The sequence below is a fragment of the Nyctibius grandis genome, chromosome 4 (genome assembly GCF_013368605.1).
Source record: "Nyctibius grandis isolate bNycGra1 chromosome 4, bNycGra1.pri, whole genome shotgun sequence".
NCBI classification, from domain to species: Eukaryota; Metazoa; Chordata; class Aves; order Nyctibiiformes; family Nyctibiidae; genus Nyctibius; species Nyctibius grandis.
The window spans coordinates 93,557,304-93,579,543 of NC_090661.1; the positions used below are offsets into that span (position 1 = coordinate 93,557,304).

General features: G+C 41.1%; 1 protein-coding gene across 3 annotated transcripts in view; it reads left to right on the forward strand.

Annotated features, from left to right (window-relative positions):
- ADD3 (adducin 3) overlaps positions 1-22,240 on the forward strand; it is a 100,864-nt gene that overhangs the window by 62,412 nt on the left and 16,212 nt on the right. For all 3 annotated transcript variants that reach the window (XM_068398849.1, XM_068398850.1, XM_068398851.1), the window contains one exon: positions 10,777-11,000. In XM_068398849.1, the coding sequence (XP_068254950.1) occupies positions 10,806-11,000 (195 nt within the window). In that variant the 5' untranslated portion in view covers positions 10,777-10,805. The remainder of the gene's footprint in view (positions 1-10,776; positions 11,001-22,240) is intronic.

A 22,240-nucleotide genomic window follows, 5' to 3' on the forward strand; every position in this document is an offset into this window, starting at 1 on the left:
TTATAAAAAACATTCTTAGTTTTTTACTATAACTGTCATAAATCTGCTTTTTTTGAAATGCTGTTGTTTTGTGTTTAATGTGAGAATGTATGTGCAGGGCAGTAAAATGTTAAAATTCTTTTTTTGAGAAGCTAGCCAATTTATTTTGACATGGTCAAGCTGATATTGGTGTATTAATGTGACTTGTGTTATTGCTCCTTACTTAAATTTATAGTAGAGTGATTCAGAGATCCCAAGATGAACTGAGGGGAATCATGCAGGGTGTGGTGCATAATATAAATAAAGATACAATTTGTCCTGAAGACTTTATGATCGAAGGCCTGGCACAATTTCATCTTTTCTTCAAGGCTCCAGTTACAAATGTCCCCACTGAGATGAGCTGTTGGCTGGGTTTCCCATTCCTCGCTTACGAGTTACAGAGGGCGTTGAGCTGCAATTCTGTATGGTCAGTGCATGGCGGTGGTCTTAAATGGGGTCTACACTGAGCTGTCGGTGGTGGTAAAGGTCAGAATTTGATGTGAAGAGGAGGAACTCCAGGAGTTGGGGCTATAAAAAGGTTTGGCTGTGTGCTGCCGTACACGAGATCAGTTGTTCGTGTAAACATTTCTAAAATCCAGCAGTTGCCTCTTGTCGATCATCTGGGTTGCCCACCATCGCAGCCTCTGACCCTCCAGTAAAACCCAGGAGGCAGCTGCTTCGGCCATGACATTTCTCAGGATAATCAAACTGCCATAAATCAAGAAGGCTTTTGATGTGCCCTGGGATCAATAAGAGTTTTCCCTGCTATCTAATGTGACACGTTGTACCGGTGACTGAGGAGGGCTCTTGCAGATTGCCAGGAGTAGCCCTCGTTACTCCAAATGGTGCTTTCCAGATTGGTGGGATTTTAAAAAAATTATTTATATAACAAACTTGATTCTTCTACTCCATAACTCTGTGTAGGTCTGCATAAAAAGTGGAACTGTTTTCCCCCTGCACCTGTGCAGTTCAGAGGAAGCCCAAGAAAAAGTCACCTGAGGAAGCTGGAGGCTTCGCATTGCAAAAGAGGGAGAGGAAGAGTGTTGCAAAATGTAAAATGTTTTGACTGCAATCAGCTTTTCCAGTTACATGTTTTTTCTCACAGATAAGTTCTTAGTTTATGTTGTAGAGGAACCCAGGTTTCATCTTTTTCAAAGGATTTAGGGGGATTTTTCAGCCATTGCTTGTGTATGTGTGGGGATTTTGTGTTTGCGTACTTTCATGGCTTACTACGGATAAGTACTAACAGAATGTAATCTTTTAATTTAGCTCTCTATTGTCTACTGACTCGTGAAGTATTTTTAGGTAACTTAGCCACAAGTGATTATGTAGATAAGCAGAGATAAGTCTTTTTTTAAAAAAATAAGTTTTTTATTGTCTTAAAGTTGCAATATTTTGGAAAATACTACCTTACTTTTTTATTACTGACATCCCAGATATCTCTGAAACTAGATGAATGCAAATACTGTCCTTCCCCTCGCTCCCCGCCTCGTGTTCTACTCTGTCTCTTTGTAGCATGGATAAGAGCTAGGTCGTGAGAACCAAAAGTTGAAGCTGCTTTGGTGCTGCAGCATTTGCGTTTCATCAGAATCCTTAAAACCAAAAAAGACAAGCAGTTATTCCTATTGAAAACTGATATTTATGTCTTAAGTCTTCATTTCTGGTTTTAAAATAAAACAGAAATATGCGTTTGGGGTTAAAGCTCCCTGGCATTATTTTGAGGGGTTCCCTGACTTCAGTAAGGACAAACACAAATAATCTGGTTTTTGTTCTGCAAGTATAGTTTACTTGTATCCCCTATCGATACTAACTCTGCAGTGTGTCAGTCAGGAATGGATAAAGACAGGACATTAATACACACAGAGTGCTCCTATCACTGATGGATTCTTTGAAATATGTAAATATATGCTAATAATATTTATGACACTTGTTCCAAGCATCCAAACGGGTTTGACATATAATCTGTAAAAGAAGGGTGACAAAACAGGGTCAGCAAGAACCGAAATGCACTGCCAGTCTGGGAGAGCCCACCAGGGCTGCGCTGACCCACGAGCTGGCTCTGCAAAGTGGGCTGTGCTGCAGAGATCTGCTCGGGGGTGCCTGGACCTGCCTGTGGTCTCATGGCCTGCTGGCACGCTGGCGTTATGCACGTGTTCATGTGCTTTCATCATTCAGAACTACTGTTTAGAGATGATTTTAATTGATATGTTTTAATAAAATTTTAAAAGTGGTTAAATTTGGATGCATAGTTTATTCTCTGTAACGCATAAGCTTCGAGGTGGCATTGGGAAAGAGCCAGTGCTTTTATCTTCATTTTGATTTGCCAAAAGAAACCACTTCCAGAGGAGACTGGATTGAATTCTTGCAGGTCAAGTGCTTTACTGCCCGTGAGCTGGCTGAGGGTGGTCACCAGCAAATGCTGCACTCAAAGTAGTGGTGCTGCTGTCATCACTGTGCTGGCTGGCTCCTCTGCTGGAGATCTTCTGCGTTCAGATCCTTCTTCTTTGTAGACATCCTAAACGTTGCAAGGGAATACAGCTTCAGAAAGCTTGCAACTTGAAAACCTGCAGCAATTCATGCTGCTGTGGTCCTTATCAAATCCTCTGGAGCTGTGTGGAGGTGGGAGGGGGTTTTCTGCGAGCGGCAGGCGAATTTTTACCCTGGAGCGAAGTGGGAATAAGCAGAAAAATGTTAAGGGACGGGCGGAAGTAACTTCATTTCCATTGTTGTCATTCAGCTGCTTTTTGCATATGCCGTAGGGAGAGGTCTTCTTTTACCTGGGAGCTCCTGTAAGTCTCCTTAGCGTTCTGCTACAGTGAGGACACTCTTCCTGGACAGACGTCTTGCCTTTGGATAAAAGCAGGTTATTTAAGCTCAGTGTTCAAATATTTTTGAGTGGTCTCATATCCTGTGTGTGAAATTTTAATTTAACACTGCTATAGAAAAACAGCTTAAACCAAGAGAAACTTACGTTCTCATCACAGAGCTCATTTTTACGATGCTTTTTCACGAACCTCAGTATAACATAGAAGACAAAAGAAAAACAGAGAAGTGGGTGTGAGGTAGGACTGACATGCTTTTCAAGTCTAGTAAGTACAGAAGCTATTTACAGTTTACGAAGTAATTTAATTTATTAGCTGTTCCGGTGTTTTTACTTGATTTAAGGAGGTGATTTTTTTTAATTGCCTTAGAAATAGTCCTCGTCCATGGACTCCACACCATTTCACAGGACCACTCACCCTGTGTACCCAAGCGGAGGTGACAACTATTGGCACTCCAAAGTGCAGCTTAATTTTGTTTCAAAATATACACATAGGCTTACCTACATAAATAAAACTTACATATGAGCAAAATATAACTCAGCTTTAAAACTGTTTCTGGTAAATTGCAGTGAACCAGGTACTTACTAAAAATAACAAATAAATAGAAGGAGGAAATGTAACTACCAAAAAGAAAAATTTCTCTTAAAGGAACAAGTTTAGGGAAAGGGAAAAAACAAACCAACGTGATATCTGTGGGTGACTGACCTCCTTCTCCTCAAGTGAGGTTTTAGTGACATAATCTGTTGTCTCTCTTTAAAATTACAAATTAATAGTTTGTATTCGCTTCCATCATACTGTTATAGATAAATGCTGTGGCAAACTGTGTTCAAGAGTAAGAGAGGATTTATAGGGAATAATCAATATGTGACATGAGTCCCCCTTTTCCACTCTAACATCTCTGTGCTTTCTTGTGTTTCTCACTGTGCAGCCACCCCCTTCCCTGGTTGATGCAGGAGTACCCATGCGCATCAATCAGTTCACCCGCGAACTCTGAATTCCTCCTGTTACTTCTCTATAACCAGTTTGCTTGTGTGATTAGATTTGTTCTGACTTGAATGTTTTGTGTACAGAACAGTACAAGCTCAAAATGTTCTTATTGTCTGCACAACCGCAACATTTTGCTAGTAAAACAAGAAAACATTGTTTTATGGAGTGAAGCAAGGAAGGCCCTATACTGCTGACTCCTTAAGGGTCATGCACTACAGCGATGGAAACAGCCCAGTTTCCTCAGCACAGGAGGTTTGATACTGGGCAAGATGGACCTTGGATCTGAACTAGAGGTTGTCCTTTTGAGACTGTTCTTGTCTTCTATCATCCTGTCACTGGATGATAGTAACTGGATAACTTGCTCATCAAGAGTTCTCTCCATCATTAAAAACTGTCACGCAACCGTGAAGGAATACCAAAATATAAATGAATAAAGTAGTTAGGGACTACATGGTTAAGCATACAAGTTCATTTATGAGACTTAACACATGCAAATAGCATTTATGGCCATGTGGTAGAGCATATTGGATACATCAAACCATCATTCTAGGCTTGGGGTTTTTTCCCCCTCCACACTGATTGTGCTGCAAAATGTTGGCAGGCTGGCCTGCAAATGCGGAGGTGCAAACTGCACCTGCTAAAGGCTGGGTGTGTTATAAGGAGCCTTCCTTAACAGAGGAAAAATGTCACATCTTCAGTCAAAGGTAAAGGTATAGCCCTCATATTTTGGGTGGCTGTCAGCAACCCACTATGTTATCTCACTTTTTGACAGTAAAGAGTAGCTGGCTCAGTTCCAGTTTACACTGAGTAAAGTGTGAGTTTCACAGCTTGAATATTTATGTTGACTTTAATATTGCGCTGTATAATTGAGCAAAAATAATGCATTAGGTTTAACACAGAAACACAAAAACAAGGTTCAAATACAGTCAAGTTCTTATTTCTTAGGAAAAATATATACTGCCGCCACATAGTCTCTTTAATGTGGTGTCTGAAAGGAGATTATGATTATTTCATTAGCTTACTCTGCTTAAAGCAGAAGGACTTAAATTAAATATGCAGCACTGGATTAGAATATTTGATTTGTAACCAGTTTGGGCTGTAGCATGACAAATTGTTTATGCCTGCATTGCTACTGGAAGAAGCAGTATTAGACACCCCTGTATCATCACCGTCTTTGTTTCAGAACAAACAGTTGTGTAGATGTGCAGTTAACTGGCTGGGGTAACTGGTACAATTGAAAATAAATCCATTTTAAAAACCTCAAAGTTAAAAAAAACCAACAAATCCAAACAAAACAAAAACTTAAATTCAACCGAAGAGTAGTTTCTCCTACCCATTCCACCATCTGACCTTACAAACATCTGCTGGCATAAGTCTGAAGAGGTGATAGAGTGACAAAGATTGAAAGGCTGGGAAGGTTGGGAGTAGGTGTGACTGCTTTATTTTTTAATGCAAATACTACCTTGTGTCAATTTAAGAGTGTAGTTTGACAGTTTGACTTGAGTGCTAGTATCCAGGATCACTGTATATTAGTAAAATCGGTTACTATAATTTTGAACAAATGCTTCCTATCTAGTGTAGCAGAAGTATTTTCAGTTCCACAAATGGCATCAAGAAAATGCTAACGTCTGAACATACATCTTACTCATGAGTGTGTAAGGTGAGACTGATAAATTAAAGCCAAACCCATCGTAATGTTGAAAAAAAAAACCTGTCAATACAGTGTCAGATATTGATGGTATTTGGTGTCCTGATCAGGAGAATAAGAAAATTAATTGAATTTTGAGATGTTTGTCCAAATAATTTGTTTGCCCTAAAACAGATGTGATTAGTCAATTATATGTCATTATTAAAATTTATAGGAAGGGGGAAGGCCAGTTGACTTCCTAATGCCAGAAGTCAGCGGTGATGGCCCTCGTCTCCATCCATATTCTTCTACATATTTGCCTGTCCCTCTTAACTGTTCCTTCATGTTCCTTAAGCGTGTTTCTTTCTGCCAGCTTACTTGTGTAGCTGACAGTGTTGGCTAAAGCCAAGTCTGGAACCTGCCTGTTTCATAGGAGGCTGGAGCTGAGATCAAGAGACACCCAGTTTGCTTCCAACAAGTCTCCTGGCAGACAAGATAATGGAGGGGGGGAAGAAAGAGCAGACTGTTCCTTAAAAACAAGCAGGCGAGAAATAGCAAGAGCAGAATAACACAACGTGCTCCTTAAAAAAGAAATGCTCGGATGCGGTATAGTCTAGCTCGAGTGCTCAGACCTGAAATCAGTCATACCGGTTAACGAAGCGGTGCGCACGCTGCTGGTTTGCAGTACTGGGAACTCTCAAACAGATGGATTGCACTGCATAGAGAAAATGGGAATGTCTGAAAACAGCCATAAAAAATCAGCATAAAAGGTAACTTCACGATTCTTTACTTGGTGCTCTAATGATTTTATCCCTTTTCTATTGCTCTTTCTCTTATGGTGGTATTTATTTTTATATACATTCTGTACATTATGAAAGATACATTTATATCAAGTCAGTGCTTTCTGAGATGTTCTTTGGGAAGATAAATTTCTCTTGCATTTGGTCTCTTGCTCTTTTGTTTTCCTTCAGTACTCCTTGTTTCTCTGACCTCATTATTATTTTTGAGCTGCTTTTGTGATTTGACATTGAAAACAGTTATTCCAACAAAAGCAGCACAGCATGTTACTTAGACTTTACAAAGTGTCAGATGGGGGTGCTCAGGACTTAATGTTGCAGCCTAAAATCAACAATTCCAAGTTCATGGAATGAATTGGACACTTTTATTAAATAAAACTTACATCTAAGTGGAGAGATGCATATCCTCCTGACAAAGGTGGAATGCTCTACTTTCTCCTGGTAGCCCAGTTACAGTTATAAAATACAGAACAGAACATGGAGGCCAAACCCATGAGCTATATAAGGCATCAAAGCACAGGAGGACATGACCTGTTTTCCTTTGTAGCAGTATCGGAGTTCAGTCAGCAAGAACCAGGGTGGCATATCTAGACAGGGGGAAGCAGAGTTAGATTAACAAGTTACCCTGTAGCGAGAGCTTTGAGCTTCTTCTGTTTCGCAGGTCCCTGAAAGTATTTTCAGCAGAGAGGAGGATTCTGTATAAAAAAAGCTTAGACATGCTGACTCGCTGCTCTTAGTTTCTTTTGCTCCCCATTGGAGTGGTTGAACCATAGGTGGGAAAACTGCTCTCTGTATACTTTGAATCTCCTTTTGGCGTGACAGCGTGTTAGGCCAAAATGCGGGCTAAAATGTGTGTCTCAGCTGAGCAAGTGATGGCTCTCACCAGGACAAAATCAGATCCTTGTTTAGGTTTGATTTCTCTGTGTATGTTTGTCCTTTCTGACTAGTCTAGAGATAGTGTCTTGTTGCTATAGGGACTTACGGTCTGTCATTTCCACCTGTGCCTCAGTCTCTGGAACCGCTTATACTTATGAGGTATAGCACGCATAAGAACCATTAGCTAGTACCGCTAGCTAATCAGGAAGCTAATCAGGATGATCAGGAAGATGATCGCTCACTTTCTGTAATTCATGAACATCATTGAAAGGGATGGAAGCCAAAAGCAGCCTTGCAGCAAAGCTGATTTTTCTTTCAGGCAAAAGAATCTCACAAAAAAAGTGGGGAGGGGGGGAGAATCCTCTGTCACAATTCATAGCTTTCGAGACCTGGATTTTCTGTAAATACTTACTTCTATGGCATTGCCAGTCCTGTGCTGAGATGGAGGTACAGATTTTTAGATCCCCAAAAGCAGAGCACATTTTTAACAAGTGTCCCTTTTTTAAAAAATCAATGCAAGATCCAAATATATAATAAAAGAATGGCTGATTTGTTTGAAAATTTTCCAGCCGAACAGTAGGGGTTATACGAGAGTCAGCCTGGGCCCAACAGAGCAGGCATTGAACCAGACCTAATAAGAACAACTGGACCCAATACCCGTATTATGTTCAGTAACGAAGGTTTTTTTGTAGTACAAGGACTTTAATGTTGTAATCTTAATGGCTAGAGGTAACAAACCAGTCTGAAAGGAAAGAGGAAAAAATGAAGTCCAAAGCAATTTAGAAAAATCTCTTTTGTGGGTTTTAGGTATTGCCAGCCACATGTGTGTCTTTTTACAGATGAATGGGCTTTTCTGTCACTGTAAGAACGAATTGTAAAGTAACGGACTTGAACTAATTATGTCCTGTAAACCTATAATAATAGCAATAAAAGTTTTTGAAGTTCAGGCATGCACGTAGTTGGTCCAGCCGAGTGGATCAGCAGTTGAGCAAGTTGGCCACTCGGGGTTTACGAGATTCATGAGCATTTTAGGAAAAACAGTTGGATATGGCAACTCCTGGGAAGAAGTAACTGAAGAGCGAGAGCCGCAGCTGGTTGCCGATTCAAGCAAGGTTCTTGCCATCTGCATTTCTAGACTGTTTTCGGTTACCAGCAGGTGCTGGAAGGTGTCTTCTGACTCAGATGGAGGTATTTACCCTGACACAGATGGAGAACAGTGTAGGCTGAGAGGTCTGGGCTCAAGCCCTTCATACCTTGTGGCATTTGGAGAGTGAGCTTATGGCTTTGTGTCTTCTCCTGATGATTTTTTCTTTTGCTTCTTGAACCCCACCAATTTTTGGAGAGGGAGAGGGAGGGGAGACATAATACATGGTTACATTTATAAAGGTATCTCTTCTAACCTGAACAGAGGGAAGGCAGGCTGTGATCATATCCCCAAATGCTGTCCCAAGAGGTTTATCCTTCTGCTTCAGTGCTCCCAGCTGGAATAGACCATAGTTCATTCTTTAGGAAAACTTAAGCTCCTTTTATATGTCTAGATTTTTCCCAAACCCCCACTTCCTTGATGCAAGCCCCTTGCCTTCTCCCCAGCATCCCCAAACTGATCCCACTTAGCAGGCTTCCCAGTGGTCAGTCAGCAAACGCTGAATGAACTCAGACTGCACCGGAGCAGCAAATGCAAAACTCACTGGTAAGCTTCCACAGCATCCATAACAAAACCATCAGAGTTCATGGAGCTTGCCTCCAGGATGTGAATTACACATCCCAGAATGTGGTACATTCATCCAGCATGCCAGGTACCTCCTAGAAGCTTTGTGGGTGCAGCTGGATAATGTTGCATCCCAGAACGTGTCTTCTCCCTCAAAACAAAAAGAGCACGTAAAGAACAAAAACAATTACAACTTGTAGTGATTGTTCTTAGAAGGGTGTTAGCTGTATTTTATCTCAATCCCAAATGTTATCATAGTCTGTAATATACAAGAAAATCACAGATGTGGTTACCTTGTACCTAATCTGCTAATGCTTTCCCAGCTCTGTAGGTGATATCTGTTTTGTTTTCTGTCTATGGTTTCATATTTGGTAGCAGGGCTGCAGTGCCCCAGGATTTCATCCTTGCGCTCTCCCTTGCAGCGTGCCAGCAAAGCTGCTTGGGCGTCAGTGTGGGAAACTGGCTGAAAACTAGTTTGCGTCCTCCTGCCAGCCTGGCTCATGGCATGGCTGCGCAGCAGAGGGTGCAGCACAAGGACCGAAAGGGCTTGTTGCAGCAGGAGGAGGGCTTGGGTTGCTGAAGCTGCCTTTAACAGAGGTCTCCCCAAATGTTTCATCTGGAAAATACACAAGGTTGTAGTTGGAAGGGTTAAGATGCTCCATGTCAGTTCACAGAATATCCCAAACAGTAGTTGCATGACCCAAACGTGGGGTGGGTGAACTGTGCCGTGGAGCAAGGACACTTCAAACCACTGATACCATAACGTCAAACCACGCTGTTTAATACTGCTGGACAACTCTTATTCCTTCATGTTTGGTTTTTTTTTTTTCCTCTGAAGACCTGAATTATTTACATACCAAATACATTTGCATGCAAATATTTTTATATTAAATATATTATTGAATGTAGATATTTGCATTTTAAAATGTATTTTCATAATACACTATCTCATCCTATAAATCTTGCTTCTCTTTGTTCATCAAACCTGAGAAAACGTCCCTCTTCAGTATCTGTTTGAGGAACAGTGTTCCCGAGCGTGCTCCTCAGCCTGATTCTTTGTATGAAAATTCAGGTGTCTGCTTTTCTGCTTTTGATCCACTTCTGTTTGTGTTTACAAATGCTTATCAGGTTTTTTTAAATGAAGTTTTAAGCATAGCTTTCTACAAAGACATGAAAGTTTGGGCTTTTTTTTTCCCTAACGTAATGAACTTCATATTTTTCCTAATGTAATGAGCTTCAGTGAGAATCTTTGCGCGCAACTGCATGAGAGAAGAAAAGCTAAAACCCAGCTATTTGCCACGGACGCAGCCGCAGTCCTGCGCAACCCAACATACGACCTTTTCTGCAGTTCCCTTGGTGTCTGCGAGTGTCTCCTGAAAGCACAGGCACCAGCCGGCGCTCTGCAGAGATCCCCTGGCAGTCTTCAAGCGGCCCAGCGCCTCTTCAGCTGGGGGTTATGAGATGCTTCAGAAATGCTGTAATTGAGGAATGTCTTCATTCGAGTTGGGAGATGAGGTCTGAGCGGATGGTAAACAGAGGCCCTGTCTGAGTGTTTGGTTGAACATGTCAGGACAGAGAGCTGTATAAAAACCATGGGGGAGTGATGAGTGCAATGTAAAATGATATAGGAAAGTTTGTCGTAAAATATATTATTGGCTGTTCGAATGTCATAATTTTTAATTGTATACTGTTGGGTTTTTGTTTGAACTTGAGTAGAGATGGTTATGAACTATTAGAAGACTCATTAATAGTTTTTAAACACTTTTCTAAAATTTTTCCTTAGTTTTCTTCTTATGATAATTATTCATTTGTTCTCCTTTCATTTTAGACATTGTTCTGCAGAGATGAAAAAGAAAGTTATCTGTATCCAAACTTGCAAGTTATATTCAATGCCTTCCTTTTAGTTGTTAATCATTCTTCCCCCTTTTTTATTTGTTTCAGGTGAAGCCTACCATCCGCAGTGTTGAAGCATGAGTACTGATGCCAGTCAGGTGGTGATCACTACTCCTCCCCCGGCCACGATGCCTCACAAGGAGCGGTACTTTGATCGTATCAATGAGAACGATCCAGAGTATATCCGGGAGAGAAACATGTCTCCTGACCTGAGACAGGACTTCAATATGATGGAGCAAAGGAAGAGGGTCACTCAGATACTGCAGAGCCCTGTGAGTGGGATTAAGGGGGGACGAGAATGAGAGAATGTTATTTACTGAGATTCCTGATTAACTTTTTGAGACTTAAAAAAAGAAAGCTACACACAACTAGAATAACTCTGGACCATCTTCTAAGAGAGTCACTAAACAGATTATCCAGCGTTTTGTTTGCGTAGTTTTTTTGTCTGTGAACAAGCAGCCTTTATTGTGTTGTTTTTTCTCCTGATGCTTTTATGGTCTTACGCTTCATTGCAGTGTTACAGAAAGATCTGGCTGGCTGCAGGGTACTTAATTAAAACTTAGGGACAGGGAAGAGAGTGAAGGAGTCGCTGGTCAAATAGGAACAAATTAGGGCATTACGTGGTGTTCTGCTTTCTGGGTTTGAATATTAACCTATCATTTGCATCAGGAATGCTTTAATTAACATTTTTAATTGGGTTAAGTTTGTTTAAAAGCTAGACTATCTGTTCTTTTCATGTCCTTGGGGGTGATCATACCCATACTTGGCCATAATAGCACTTACTGATTGTGTAAGTTCAGTACTTGTGTAGGCTACATATAAAATTATGAAATCTATTGAACCGCTCTCATATTAGTTTTAATTTATATTTTTCTTTGGGTTTAACCTGATGAATACATTGGAAAGTAGTACTGTTGCCTTGAGTATTTTGAAGCCATAGGGAGTGAGGACTCTGCAAGGGTGAGCCTTTGGGGGTGTTGGAGTGTAATGTGAGCAATGAGGATAACAGGACTGGGAAGGGGTGAAGCAGCTTTGAGGATCCTTCTCTCTTCAATCCCTCTCAAAGTTGGGGTGCTGCTTCTGGAATTTTTTTTAAGCTTTTCCATATCCAATGAGATTGCAAACAGCTGTTAGTAATCACCCTATTATAGTCATCCATGAATAACAGGATTGTGCGCTGAAGTGTGTCATGGAGTGCCTCTTGGATCTGTGTGTTGCTCTGAGTATAATGTGAACCTGTTGACTAAGGAATTTATTACTTTCAAGTCAATTTGTGCAAGCTTGGTTTTGCAGCCAAGCTCTTTTATAAAGAAAATACTCTAAGGAGGTATTGCATAATGCTTTAATCATGATAATTTTATGTTGACACTCAATTGTAAAATGTGATCGGAGTCTGCTCCTTCCTGTTAAAATATTCACATTATGAATAGCCAGTGCTTGCAGCAAAGACTAGATCTTTAGCCTAACAGATAAAAATAAGTTACGGAGATCTTGTTTGGGTTTGTATGTGTGTTATTTGTTGGTCCTTTTGATGGCAATGTTGAATCTGATGAGCGTAATTATTTCCATAACATTTTGGGGGACCTTTTGCCAAGTCTGCCAAACATAATAAATGTCCCTTTGCCTCAGCCTCTGTGGTTTTTTTAATAGATGCAGTGTCAGCGTGCAGATTTTAGGAAGGGGGATGAAGAGGGGCAACCCCTTCAGGTTACCCACAGGTAACTTTTAACAGCAGGTTGGGGGACAAAGAGCCATTGGGCTGCTGTTAGTGTCGTGCCGCAAGAGAAGCTGAGCCCAGCACTTTTTGGAAAGTGGCTGTCTGGAGCTGCCAATAAGTTGCAAGTTATTGTTGTGTAAGGGAACAGTTGTCCAAATAAGCCAGGGGCCTGCCGCCTGCTCGGCTCCTGGCATCTGCCGGGGAGAAACAGGAACGTGGGAGCTGAGTGTGTGATCAGGCACGAAGAGGAGGTGTCTGAGCTACCAGTTCCCCTCACTTAAGTATCTCCTTTTATTGTCTTTTTTCTTGAAATAAAAAAAATAGAGGAATCCTGCTATGATTTCTCGTGTGAGGAAATAAAAGCATTTTTAATACAATATCTGTGACTTAATGTCCATCAAGCAAATTTCATAAGTGACTTGGGGATAGAAACTGCATTATTTCTTCCAGGTTCCAGCTGCAATGTGCCATAGTGTTCTTGAGAGTCAGGACTGAAAACAATTACCTTGTCTCCTCCTGAGTATGATATTGGTCACAAAAGGGCCAGAAAGCATTTTTCCTGCATAACACAGGTTCAGGATTGAATTAACAAGTATTGTGTGTAATGTTTTTGTTCTATAGCTGCAGAATTACGTTTCATTAGAAGTTTGCATAGACCTTTGTTGCTTCTCTGGTTTATTCCAGTCAACAAGGAGGAAATAGTTTGAAGGTGTTCTGGAAGAAGGGGAAGAGAGGTTATCAGACACATTTTAAAGACGACCTTGCTTGCTGGTAAATCTTTACCCAGTCTTAGATATATGCATTCATATCTTCACCCAGTCTTAGATATATGCATTCAGATCAGAGAAATAGTCATTGACTCATCTTCTGGCAAGTATTAGTAAATATAAAATGTATGTAGCAAGGATAATACCTTTCTTGAAAATACACAAGCATGTATGGACCCAAGGTGAACTTGTTTGAACATGCACTTTCTCTGAGCAAAGAATTATGGTATAAAACTAAAGGGTTAATCACTGTCATATACTAGAAAGCTTAGGTACTGATTTAATTTGTTTTATTAACAAGCTTTTTTCTTTCTTTCAAATAGAAATATCTAAATCCTTTATCAAGAAAATAAATTAGAGAATATATTTCAGGAACTACGGTGTATTTTGTGCAGTGCATGTTATTGTAAGGGCTACAGCCCTGGCTAGACATCTTTAGACATCAAACTGCTGCGTCTCTCTGATGGGCTGTTTGATGCACATATTGATGTGCAATCTGACTACTCCTCTCTGATGTACAATTTCCCTTTCCTAAATTAAATAATTTAAAAGCTACTGAAGAGCTGTTCCCATTGCCTCTGATGTTTGTCTTATTATGAGTCTGCTCATAATAAGTCTTAAAGAAATTATAAGAGTTTTATGACACTGCCCATGAAGAATGTCCTGACATTATCAGTGAATTCTCAGACATGTTTGCTTAATATTGCATGTAACCTGTGAGCATCCAACGGCCTGGAGAATCTGACAGGACCTACATGTTTGTTGTTCTGTGTCTGTTAGAAAGGTGGAAAGAAATTAAGATCAGATGGGTCTGAGCAGCCTGATAGCATCCAAGGGTACTGCTGGCCAATCTTTACGATAAAGCCATTTAAGTTTATTTCAGTAATGTCTGCAAGTTCAGAAGGTTCAGGTACTGTGTCGTTACTTTTAAAAGAAAGGCACTACACTTATGCAGTGGGCTAATTTTATTGCTTTGCATTGGGTCTGAGATACTTGACCTATAGTATATCCAAAATTTAAAAAGATGGGACTTTGTTTTAGATTTTCCAACTTAACTCTGAAATTAAAAACTATTTTGTCTTTTTATATGCTAAACAATCATATCTTGCTTGTTACACAGAGTAAATACCTTTTTCAAAGAGTAAACATTTATTTGCTGTATCATCAAAACCTTTATTTCAGTTATGGTGTACAAGTCCTCCTGGCCTTCATTTCCTTCTGGTATTTCTCTCGTGCCCTCACCATGGCAACCGAACGTTTCAAAACACTTTACAAAAAAAAAAAAAAAAGCAATGGTTGTGCAGTTATGGTGTGTGAAGACTGAACAGTCAGTTCAGCATTGAGGAGCTGCAGGAACATACAGCAGGGAGAAACTCCCTGCAGCCCTTCCGGATTGGCCAAGGAAGGTGTCTGGTGTTTCTGTGGGCAGGCAGCAGTGCCAGGCTGCTTCCAGTGAAGTGAGACCATGTGAAGCAATTACCTAACCAGCAGGAAAGCTATCTACAGGCTTTAGCTGTAGTTACAGGCTTAAGCTGTAGTACAGGCTTTACTGTGTGTGTAACCTGATTAGGAAATTAGGATCACTGTTTAAACTGCATTGGGGAATACCTTACATCCACTTTATATCACTGTATTTGCAGGAAAGCTACAGGTCAGAGTGGAAATGGAAGAGGGTGTGCTTATTCATTTAACGTATGCATAAGATAACAGTTATATGAAATATATTTTGTTATTTTACTGATGTAAGAAGAAGTTGGAGTAGCCAAATTTGTGTCTGAAGTGATGAGTTGAACAGCTGAAATATGTAAACATAAAAATGCCTGGTTATTGGAATTTAAATGCCTAATTTATGTTTTGAATTTACCAGTGAAAGTTTCACATGGCTTGTTGAGACCCATTGAACGTGCACTTGCCATTTTTACTTACAAAACATACAGTTATTTGGAGCTTGCTTCTTTTCAAGCTGAGAAGTTTGCTGGCAGGATCTCATCATACTTTACTTTACTTTCATGTTGGATGCAGAGAGAGCCCACTGATCCGTTACAGCTCTGCAGGGTGTTCAGGGCGACTCTGGCTCGGCGCTGCCATTACATGAGGGCACTGGTTCAGGTTTAGCCATCCAGATTGCAAAATCAGGGTTTTCTTATTCTGAGGTTAAAAATGTACTTCTCTCCCGTACCTCTCTTCCTTCCTGCCTTGTACATAACACACACGCCCCTGCCTCCCACGCCAGCTGGTCTTGCCCAGAAAAGTGGGGAGGTAAGTCCTCTATTCAGAGGTCTGCCTTAGCGTACAGGCAGATTTTTCTCCTCAAAAACAAGCAAACCCACCCACACTTGAGGTTTTTTTCTGGCTATGTCATTTTCAAACCATCAGGACAGAGATGAAGGATGGTTTGATTTATTTTTTCCCCAGCTTTTGCAGTTGTCTAGCTTACTTTATTTTGTATCGAGTGAACACGCAGTATTTTCACAACACCGCTCCCTTTTGGAGCAGTTTATGTTCTTAAAGTATTAAAGTCCTTTCAGTTCCTCACGTTTCAGCTTCCACTGCCCTTTCCCCACAAGTTCAAAAGCCTTTCAGATACTTCAGGTGCATCACCCTTTGGCCACAAAGGGCTCACAACCTTATACATCCGCTGGGGACCTCCTCACTGGGTAGACCTCTCGCATTGCAGCTTCTTCCTCTAGATTCCGTCTTCTCTGACACCCTTCTGACTTCCTGCTGGGGAGTCATGACTCTTCTCTCATCGCAGTACCTCATTTAATCGTATGCTTTCGTCACACGATCTGTGCAGCATTTCATTCACTGGGGGAGATAAGGTCAACTTGGCATGTCATTTAAGACAGGCCACAAAATGTCCCTTAAAGATCCATTGCAGTACAAGTAATGAATAACAATTAAAAGGACTAACTTAGCTGTACTAATTTTTAAGTCCTTTTTTCTTTTTTTTTCTTTTTTTTTTTTGCTTTTAAATAATCCTTTGGTTTAGTACAAGCTCTTAACAGTGCCTGGAAAATCCTGGAAAGTCATGACTGATGACTTTCTTCCCTGGCTGCATCCAGAACGCCCTGTGAGAGCTCTGCCCGTCGTATCTCCTGGTGCATCGCCACCATGTGTGCTCCCACCCTCCCTACTCCTGTGTTTACTGAAAAAACAGTTAATTATGCTGGGAAACATGGAAGGCTCCTGAGAAGTTGAAATTTGATTTCTTCTAGCATTTTAAATTTCATCAGTTATGTTCCATCTAAGAAGATGCATAGCGTGGCTTTACTCCGTGAGAAAACACGAGGGAGGGACCCAGACCTCCCATTCACGGCAGCAGTTGTGTGAGCGTGGAGATTGCTGGTGCTGGGACTTTGGGAGCTGGGTGTGCTGAGGGATGGGCTTTGCAAAGGAGTTCAGTGCTTCAGGTTTTACTTTAATCATAGGGTGTCTCTAGGCTGCTTATCGCAGGAGCGAACGCGCCTCTTCAGCTCACAGAGGGAAGCTGGTGTGTACAGGGTTAGAGGAGCTGGAAAAACCAGCGCAGGCTGAGCTCGGTATGGGACCGGCTTGCTGTCAACTGAGTCACTGAATCCAGCCCTGGTACCCACACACTTCACTGCAAGTGAAGAGGTGGTTGTAACTTTTTACCTAATTCCCCATGTGTATTACGGAGCCTGTTCCTTTCTACCTTTAGAAAAGCCCCGCCTTTTTTTTTTTTTTTTCATAGCTTTAACAAACACTTTTTGTGACTCTTATCTTCTCCCCACCAGCCTTAACTCAGTGGCGGTTTTTTTTGTGGCCAACTCCACCCTTTTCCACTTAGGGCACTAGCTGTTTGTATCTCAGCTCCAGTCCCGAAGCAGCCTGTTTCGAAGCCGTATCGCCTGTTTGGGTGAAGGTCTTCCTCTCCGCGGGCAGCTGCGTTTGCAGCACGGGAGTTAAAATTAACGTCTCTTCGCTCTCGAGACCAAAATAGCAGTTAAGTTTTGAAACTTTTTTTCAATGGTGGTAATTTGGCTTAGAGGCTCCGTGTGGGCACATTTATATGTAGATCAGTTGAATTAGACCCTTTTTAAAAATGGGTTTAAGATATATAAACTCTGATCAAAAAAGAAAATGGGTGAAGGGGTTTCTTGTATTATAGTGCAGCTTTTAGGGCAACAGCAGTGCTGCTATTAAATTTGGGGACCTCACAGATCTTTTCTAGCTACTTTCCTGTAGACTGACCTATCAAACTGTTGGGACCTTACTGTAATTAGTCCTGATGTGGGCACATGCTTTCTCCTCTTAAAGGTTTGTGATGGTGTGGGGTATTTGCAGATGACCTGTATGCCATTGTTTTCTCTATTTACAGGGAATATTTTTTTCTTATTATTTTATTTCTACTTCTTTTGAGTGGATAAGGACTACATGGAGAAATCAATGGTCAGCAAGCAAGAAACAGCATAGAAAGTCAAAATACTTATGAGCCAGCATACTTAACATCCTCAGAGAGCTGCCTACCAAGATGAAGAGAATAATACTAAAATTTTCTAGCAACATTGTTATTCTGTGCTATATATAGATGTGTATACATGTAAAATAGGTTATACTAGCAAGTTAGTTATTCTAGTTTTTCTGCTTATGTTGACTGAAAAATACCAGTTGTCAACTCGTACATGCAAACGTTGCTTTGATTCTTAAAAGCCCGAATTTACACTGTCAGCTCACACTTAGACTGTTCTTCTGAAAGAAAGTTGAAGTAAATGAGTCAGAACTCAGGCTTGTAACTTCACTCTTGAGTTCCAGAGAGCCCTTGTAGGACTAGGTTGAAAGATTTTTGCATCTAAACTGCTTGAGTTTATGATGTGTGTTTGGAATATGATTGCAAATATTTCTGGAGAAGTAATTTTATGATATTAGAAAGACCTTGACCTAATCATGCAACTAATGACTGTATCAAGAAGAGCTGTATCTGTTCTGCAGGCTGCAGTACTGTGTAAGGCTGTCTAAGCTGGTGTAACAGAGCCAGAGTTTTAGAAACTGTTAGAAAGTTTAGAAACAGTGGAGTTCTATAAACAGTATTAGAAATGGGCTGAGCTGCCCTGTATATTTTTACTGGTGAGTTGTGGGGAAATTCATGTCTCAGTGCAAGGTAATGGAGTGGCTTTCAGAAGGTGGGTGAGATGGAAGCAGAGCAGCCAGCTCAGGGCAGTCAGGTCAGCAGGCTTGGCTGTGCAGGGGATGCTTTGGTTCGTGGTGTACATGCAAAACTGGTTTCCTCTGGTGTAACTTAGTGTAGTTCAGCTCACTGCAGTTTTGAAGAGGACAGCCTCAGCTGGCAGTGGTGGAAGGGGAGTTTGCAGCCTGCTATGTACTGAGGTCAGGCTATTCGCTTAGGTGGCTGTCTGCTGCCAGCTGAATAAAAGCTCTGCTTGACATCCTCCTAGTTGTGCATCTTGTCTGAAGTGTTGCTTGACCTCCTTTCCAACAGCTGTCATGGGCCCAGTTTTCATACCATGCGCCGTTTTCTATGCCAACTTTCAGCAGGATGCTTGGAGTGCTGTTCCAGCACAAACAAGGGAGGACACTGGTGCTTGGCTGGGCAGGTGAGCTCACTGAAGACAGAAGGATGCTTGTGCAAACAGGAGATAATTCTTAGCTATGGTGGGGTGGGTTATCCAGGCGGCAGCCTTGCCGTAGCCCTGGTGCAGGCACAGGCAGGTTGGCTGAGTCCAGAAGTGGTGTGGCTGTGTTGATGGGGCAACTGTGTTGATGGGCAGCATGGGCAGCCATGAGGTGCTGTGCTTCTCACTTAGGGACTCAGTATCCCACGTGAAAAGTCACTGCTCTTATTGTATCATCTTAATGTCTAAAGTTTTAGTGTTTTAAAACAAACAAACAAAAAAAAGCCACATGTACCCAAAGAACTATTTAGATGCCAGAGCTGAAACTTTCTCTTTATTGAGCAATGTTGAGCATACAGCTGAATAACATAATTTTTCATTCATCTGACAGCACAGTTTTCCCTTTGTCAGCATTTTCTTGTCAAATACTACAACTGAAATTACTAGTGACCTTTCTGCTTGAAAAATACCTGCTTTGTGCCAGAGCAGAGTGTTTGTCATCTTTATGAAAACATCTCTCTCAAGCATGAATTTTACTTGGTCACCTGTGGGCAGTTGCAGTGTAATGCCATATATATATTACAGTCTCATGAATTAAAACAAAACCAAACCACTTGATCTCCACGCTGCAGTTAGGTTTTCGGAAGCAGATTCCTGCTGCTGAATGGGTCAGATCCCAAAACTGGAGCCCTGCACGGTAGTGGTTTTACAGAAATCAGTGCTGCACAGTGAAAGCTCCAATAAATATCATTTATTTAATGGCTAATATTTAAGGTAAATTGCTGTCCAGAAGAAGGTGATGCCCTTCGCATGAGCCCATCAGGAATTATCAGAAACAGAGGAAGGTTGTGTTAGCATGTGTGGGGTGGTTATCTATGGACATACAGATCCAAGTTTTAAAGGTCTGTAGCAGTGAACGGAAGGTATTGAAATATTCATAAATATGCATGGAGAAATGTGCATGAGTCATGTGCGTGACACACTGGAGGCTGCAGTCTGCTGGAAAACATTGTTGCGCACTGGCGTGTGGATAAATGGCATACTTTATTTTATGCACTTCATCCATATCCTCACCTCTGTTTTACAGCTCATCCCAAATATCACTATTTGCTGCTTGCCCTGGCTCTTACCTATCTTCTGTTGTTTCTAAAATTATTTTTAAGGAAAGCTGCTTGTTTGGTTTAACAAAATTGTTGATACAACATTAAATCCTCATTTGTAGTAATCTCAGCAAGTGTATAATATACTACTGTTAGCATCAGAGAGCAAAACTAAGCTCAGAAGAATGAAAATAGCATGATCAGAAAGCAGAAGAATTAAAAATACAGTAAGAAATAAACCAAAAAATCTTTCTGTCAAAAATTGCCCAAAATACATTACACTACTTTTTTTCTGCTATAGAAGTAACATTACTTGTACAGGTTTAAAAAAACAAAAAAGCCTGAATATGACTAATGAGTGTACTGTGAATGTTTTTGCAGATCCTTTTTATAGTCCTTGTTGAATTGAAGTGAGAGTGATTTCATGTAATACAGATAACTGTTTATCTCCATCTCCTCCCAAGCAAATACTTCCATAAATTTAATGAATTCTGTCTTCTGCATGACCCCCAGGAGACGACGAATGTGCTGTTTCCTTATATATGTATTGTAAACAAGAGTGAAAGAGCATTTCAGCCTTGCAGAGTGTGAAATGGGAGAGCTTTCTTGCAGGAGGCCTCTTTCAGGAATATTTGAGGAATAATCGAATATCTTGGAATGACAGAATTTTAAAATAAGTGTTAGTATAGCTTGTTGATGAAATATATTGGCCAGTCGTTGTCTCTGCTATCTTAATGGATCACAGTATCGGAAGGAGAAAGTGCTGTAAAACCATAGCCTCATGGTGAGCCATTAGCAGAAAAGCGACCTGGCACTGGGATGGCTGGTGCTTGAAAGTCTGTTTTACATATTTTGGGGCTTTTTAAGGGGGAAGAAAGTGCCTTCTATAATGTGAGGGATATGATGTGCAAAGGGCCAAGGAAGTACCTCTTGTTCCTTTACATTTTTTCAACTTCCAAGCAGGTTAGTAGAACATAAAGGTTGGACCTTGGCTCCTTTTTCTGTGCACTGTGAACTGTTTGACCACCAAAATGCTTTCTTCTAGTTATATGAAAAATCCTTATGTCTTCTACAGGGGGATGTATAAATCAGCACATCTGAATTTCATTCAAAACCACTTAGGTTGTAGTGAGAGATGCTCAGATTCAGGTACTAACCAACCTCAAGGATTTAAACCAGGCTGTCATGGGTGATGCTGAATCATCTGTTTCCTGGTTTTTCATGTTGTGATTTTCTGTGTATCCCCATTGTTGCCCTGAGCTACAGCAGTGTATTAAACACTCAGTGCTGCACTTGAATTTTCACTGAGAGTTGTGCTTTAAGTATGCAAGAAGCTACTTACTGCCCAGTGCTCTGCAAATGAGGCTCTAGGCCTCTGAGACTGAATGTCCCAAGTTGGTGGAAGCATCTGACCTCAACCTCCTCACTGCTGTTCTGCGAAAATGATGACAGGGCCCTGCTGCACCTTAAAGGCATGTTTTGGGGATTAGTAAATTAATGCTTGGATTACAGTAAATTACTGTAAATCTAAGTGAAGCACTTGGATTTACAGTAATGATCTGCCTAGAGAAAATCTTGTCAGATAAATAATAATTGTCATCTCAACAGAGTATGAGTAGCATGCAAAAAAAGGCAGAGGACCATGTGCTGAGCCATGAGAAGAGGAAAAAATTCTGAATTTCTTTTTTAGTGACAACTAGCCACTGCGTGCCAAATGTGGCATGGGGACAGGATGACTGTGGTATGCTTAAAGATTATTATCTGTGTGCAAGAGAGGCAAGGAAACATCCTCTGCATGTCTGACTTCCAGCAGTCCAGGCTTGTGGCCACGTTCCGGTTCCAGGCTGGGGATGGTGCTCGTTATTTTGTCAAAGGGTGGAACCCACGTTGCCATTGGAACACATGGAGTCATGATGATTGTGGCCATCCTCAGAGTTGAATGAGATTGAAGGGAGTGGGTTTCACAGTCATCTGCTGATAGATGAAGGATGAAAATCAGGATGTTTTCTCCAACCGCTTGCTGTTTTCCACAAATTCTTGTTTACCTTTCTGGCAATTACCTCCCTTATGGCTCCCAGTGCTGATGCACCTCCCATACCTCCGTTTCTTTTCTCCCAGTCCCAGTCAGCTTCCTTTCCTCACTTGATTCCCTGTTTCTTCGTTCCTTTTCCCCATCTGCTCCCTTCCCCTGCTGCATAGATCTTACCTACAGCAGTCACTAAAGAGAAAAATCTGACTTTGCCCATGTGTCTTCAGGCTAGCAAGAGGTTGTTCAGCTGCTGGGGGATGTTGCGTGTGTAGTCTGGTCTACACCAAGAGATCCATGTAACAGAT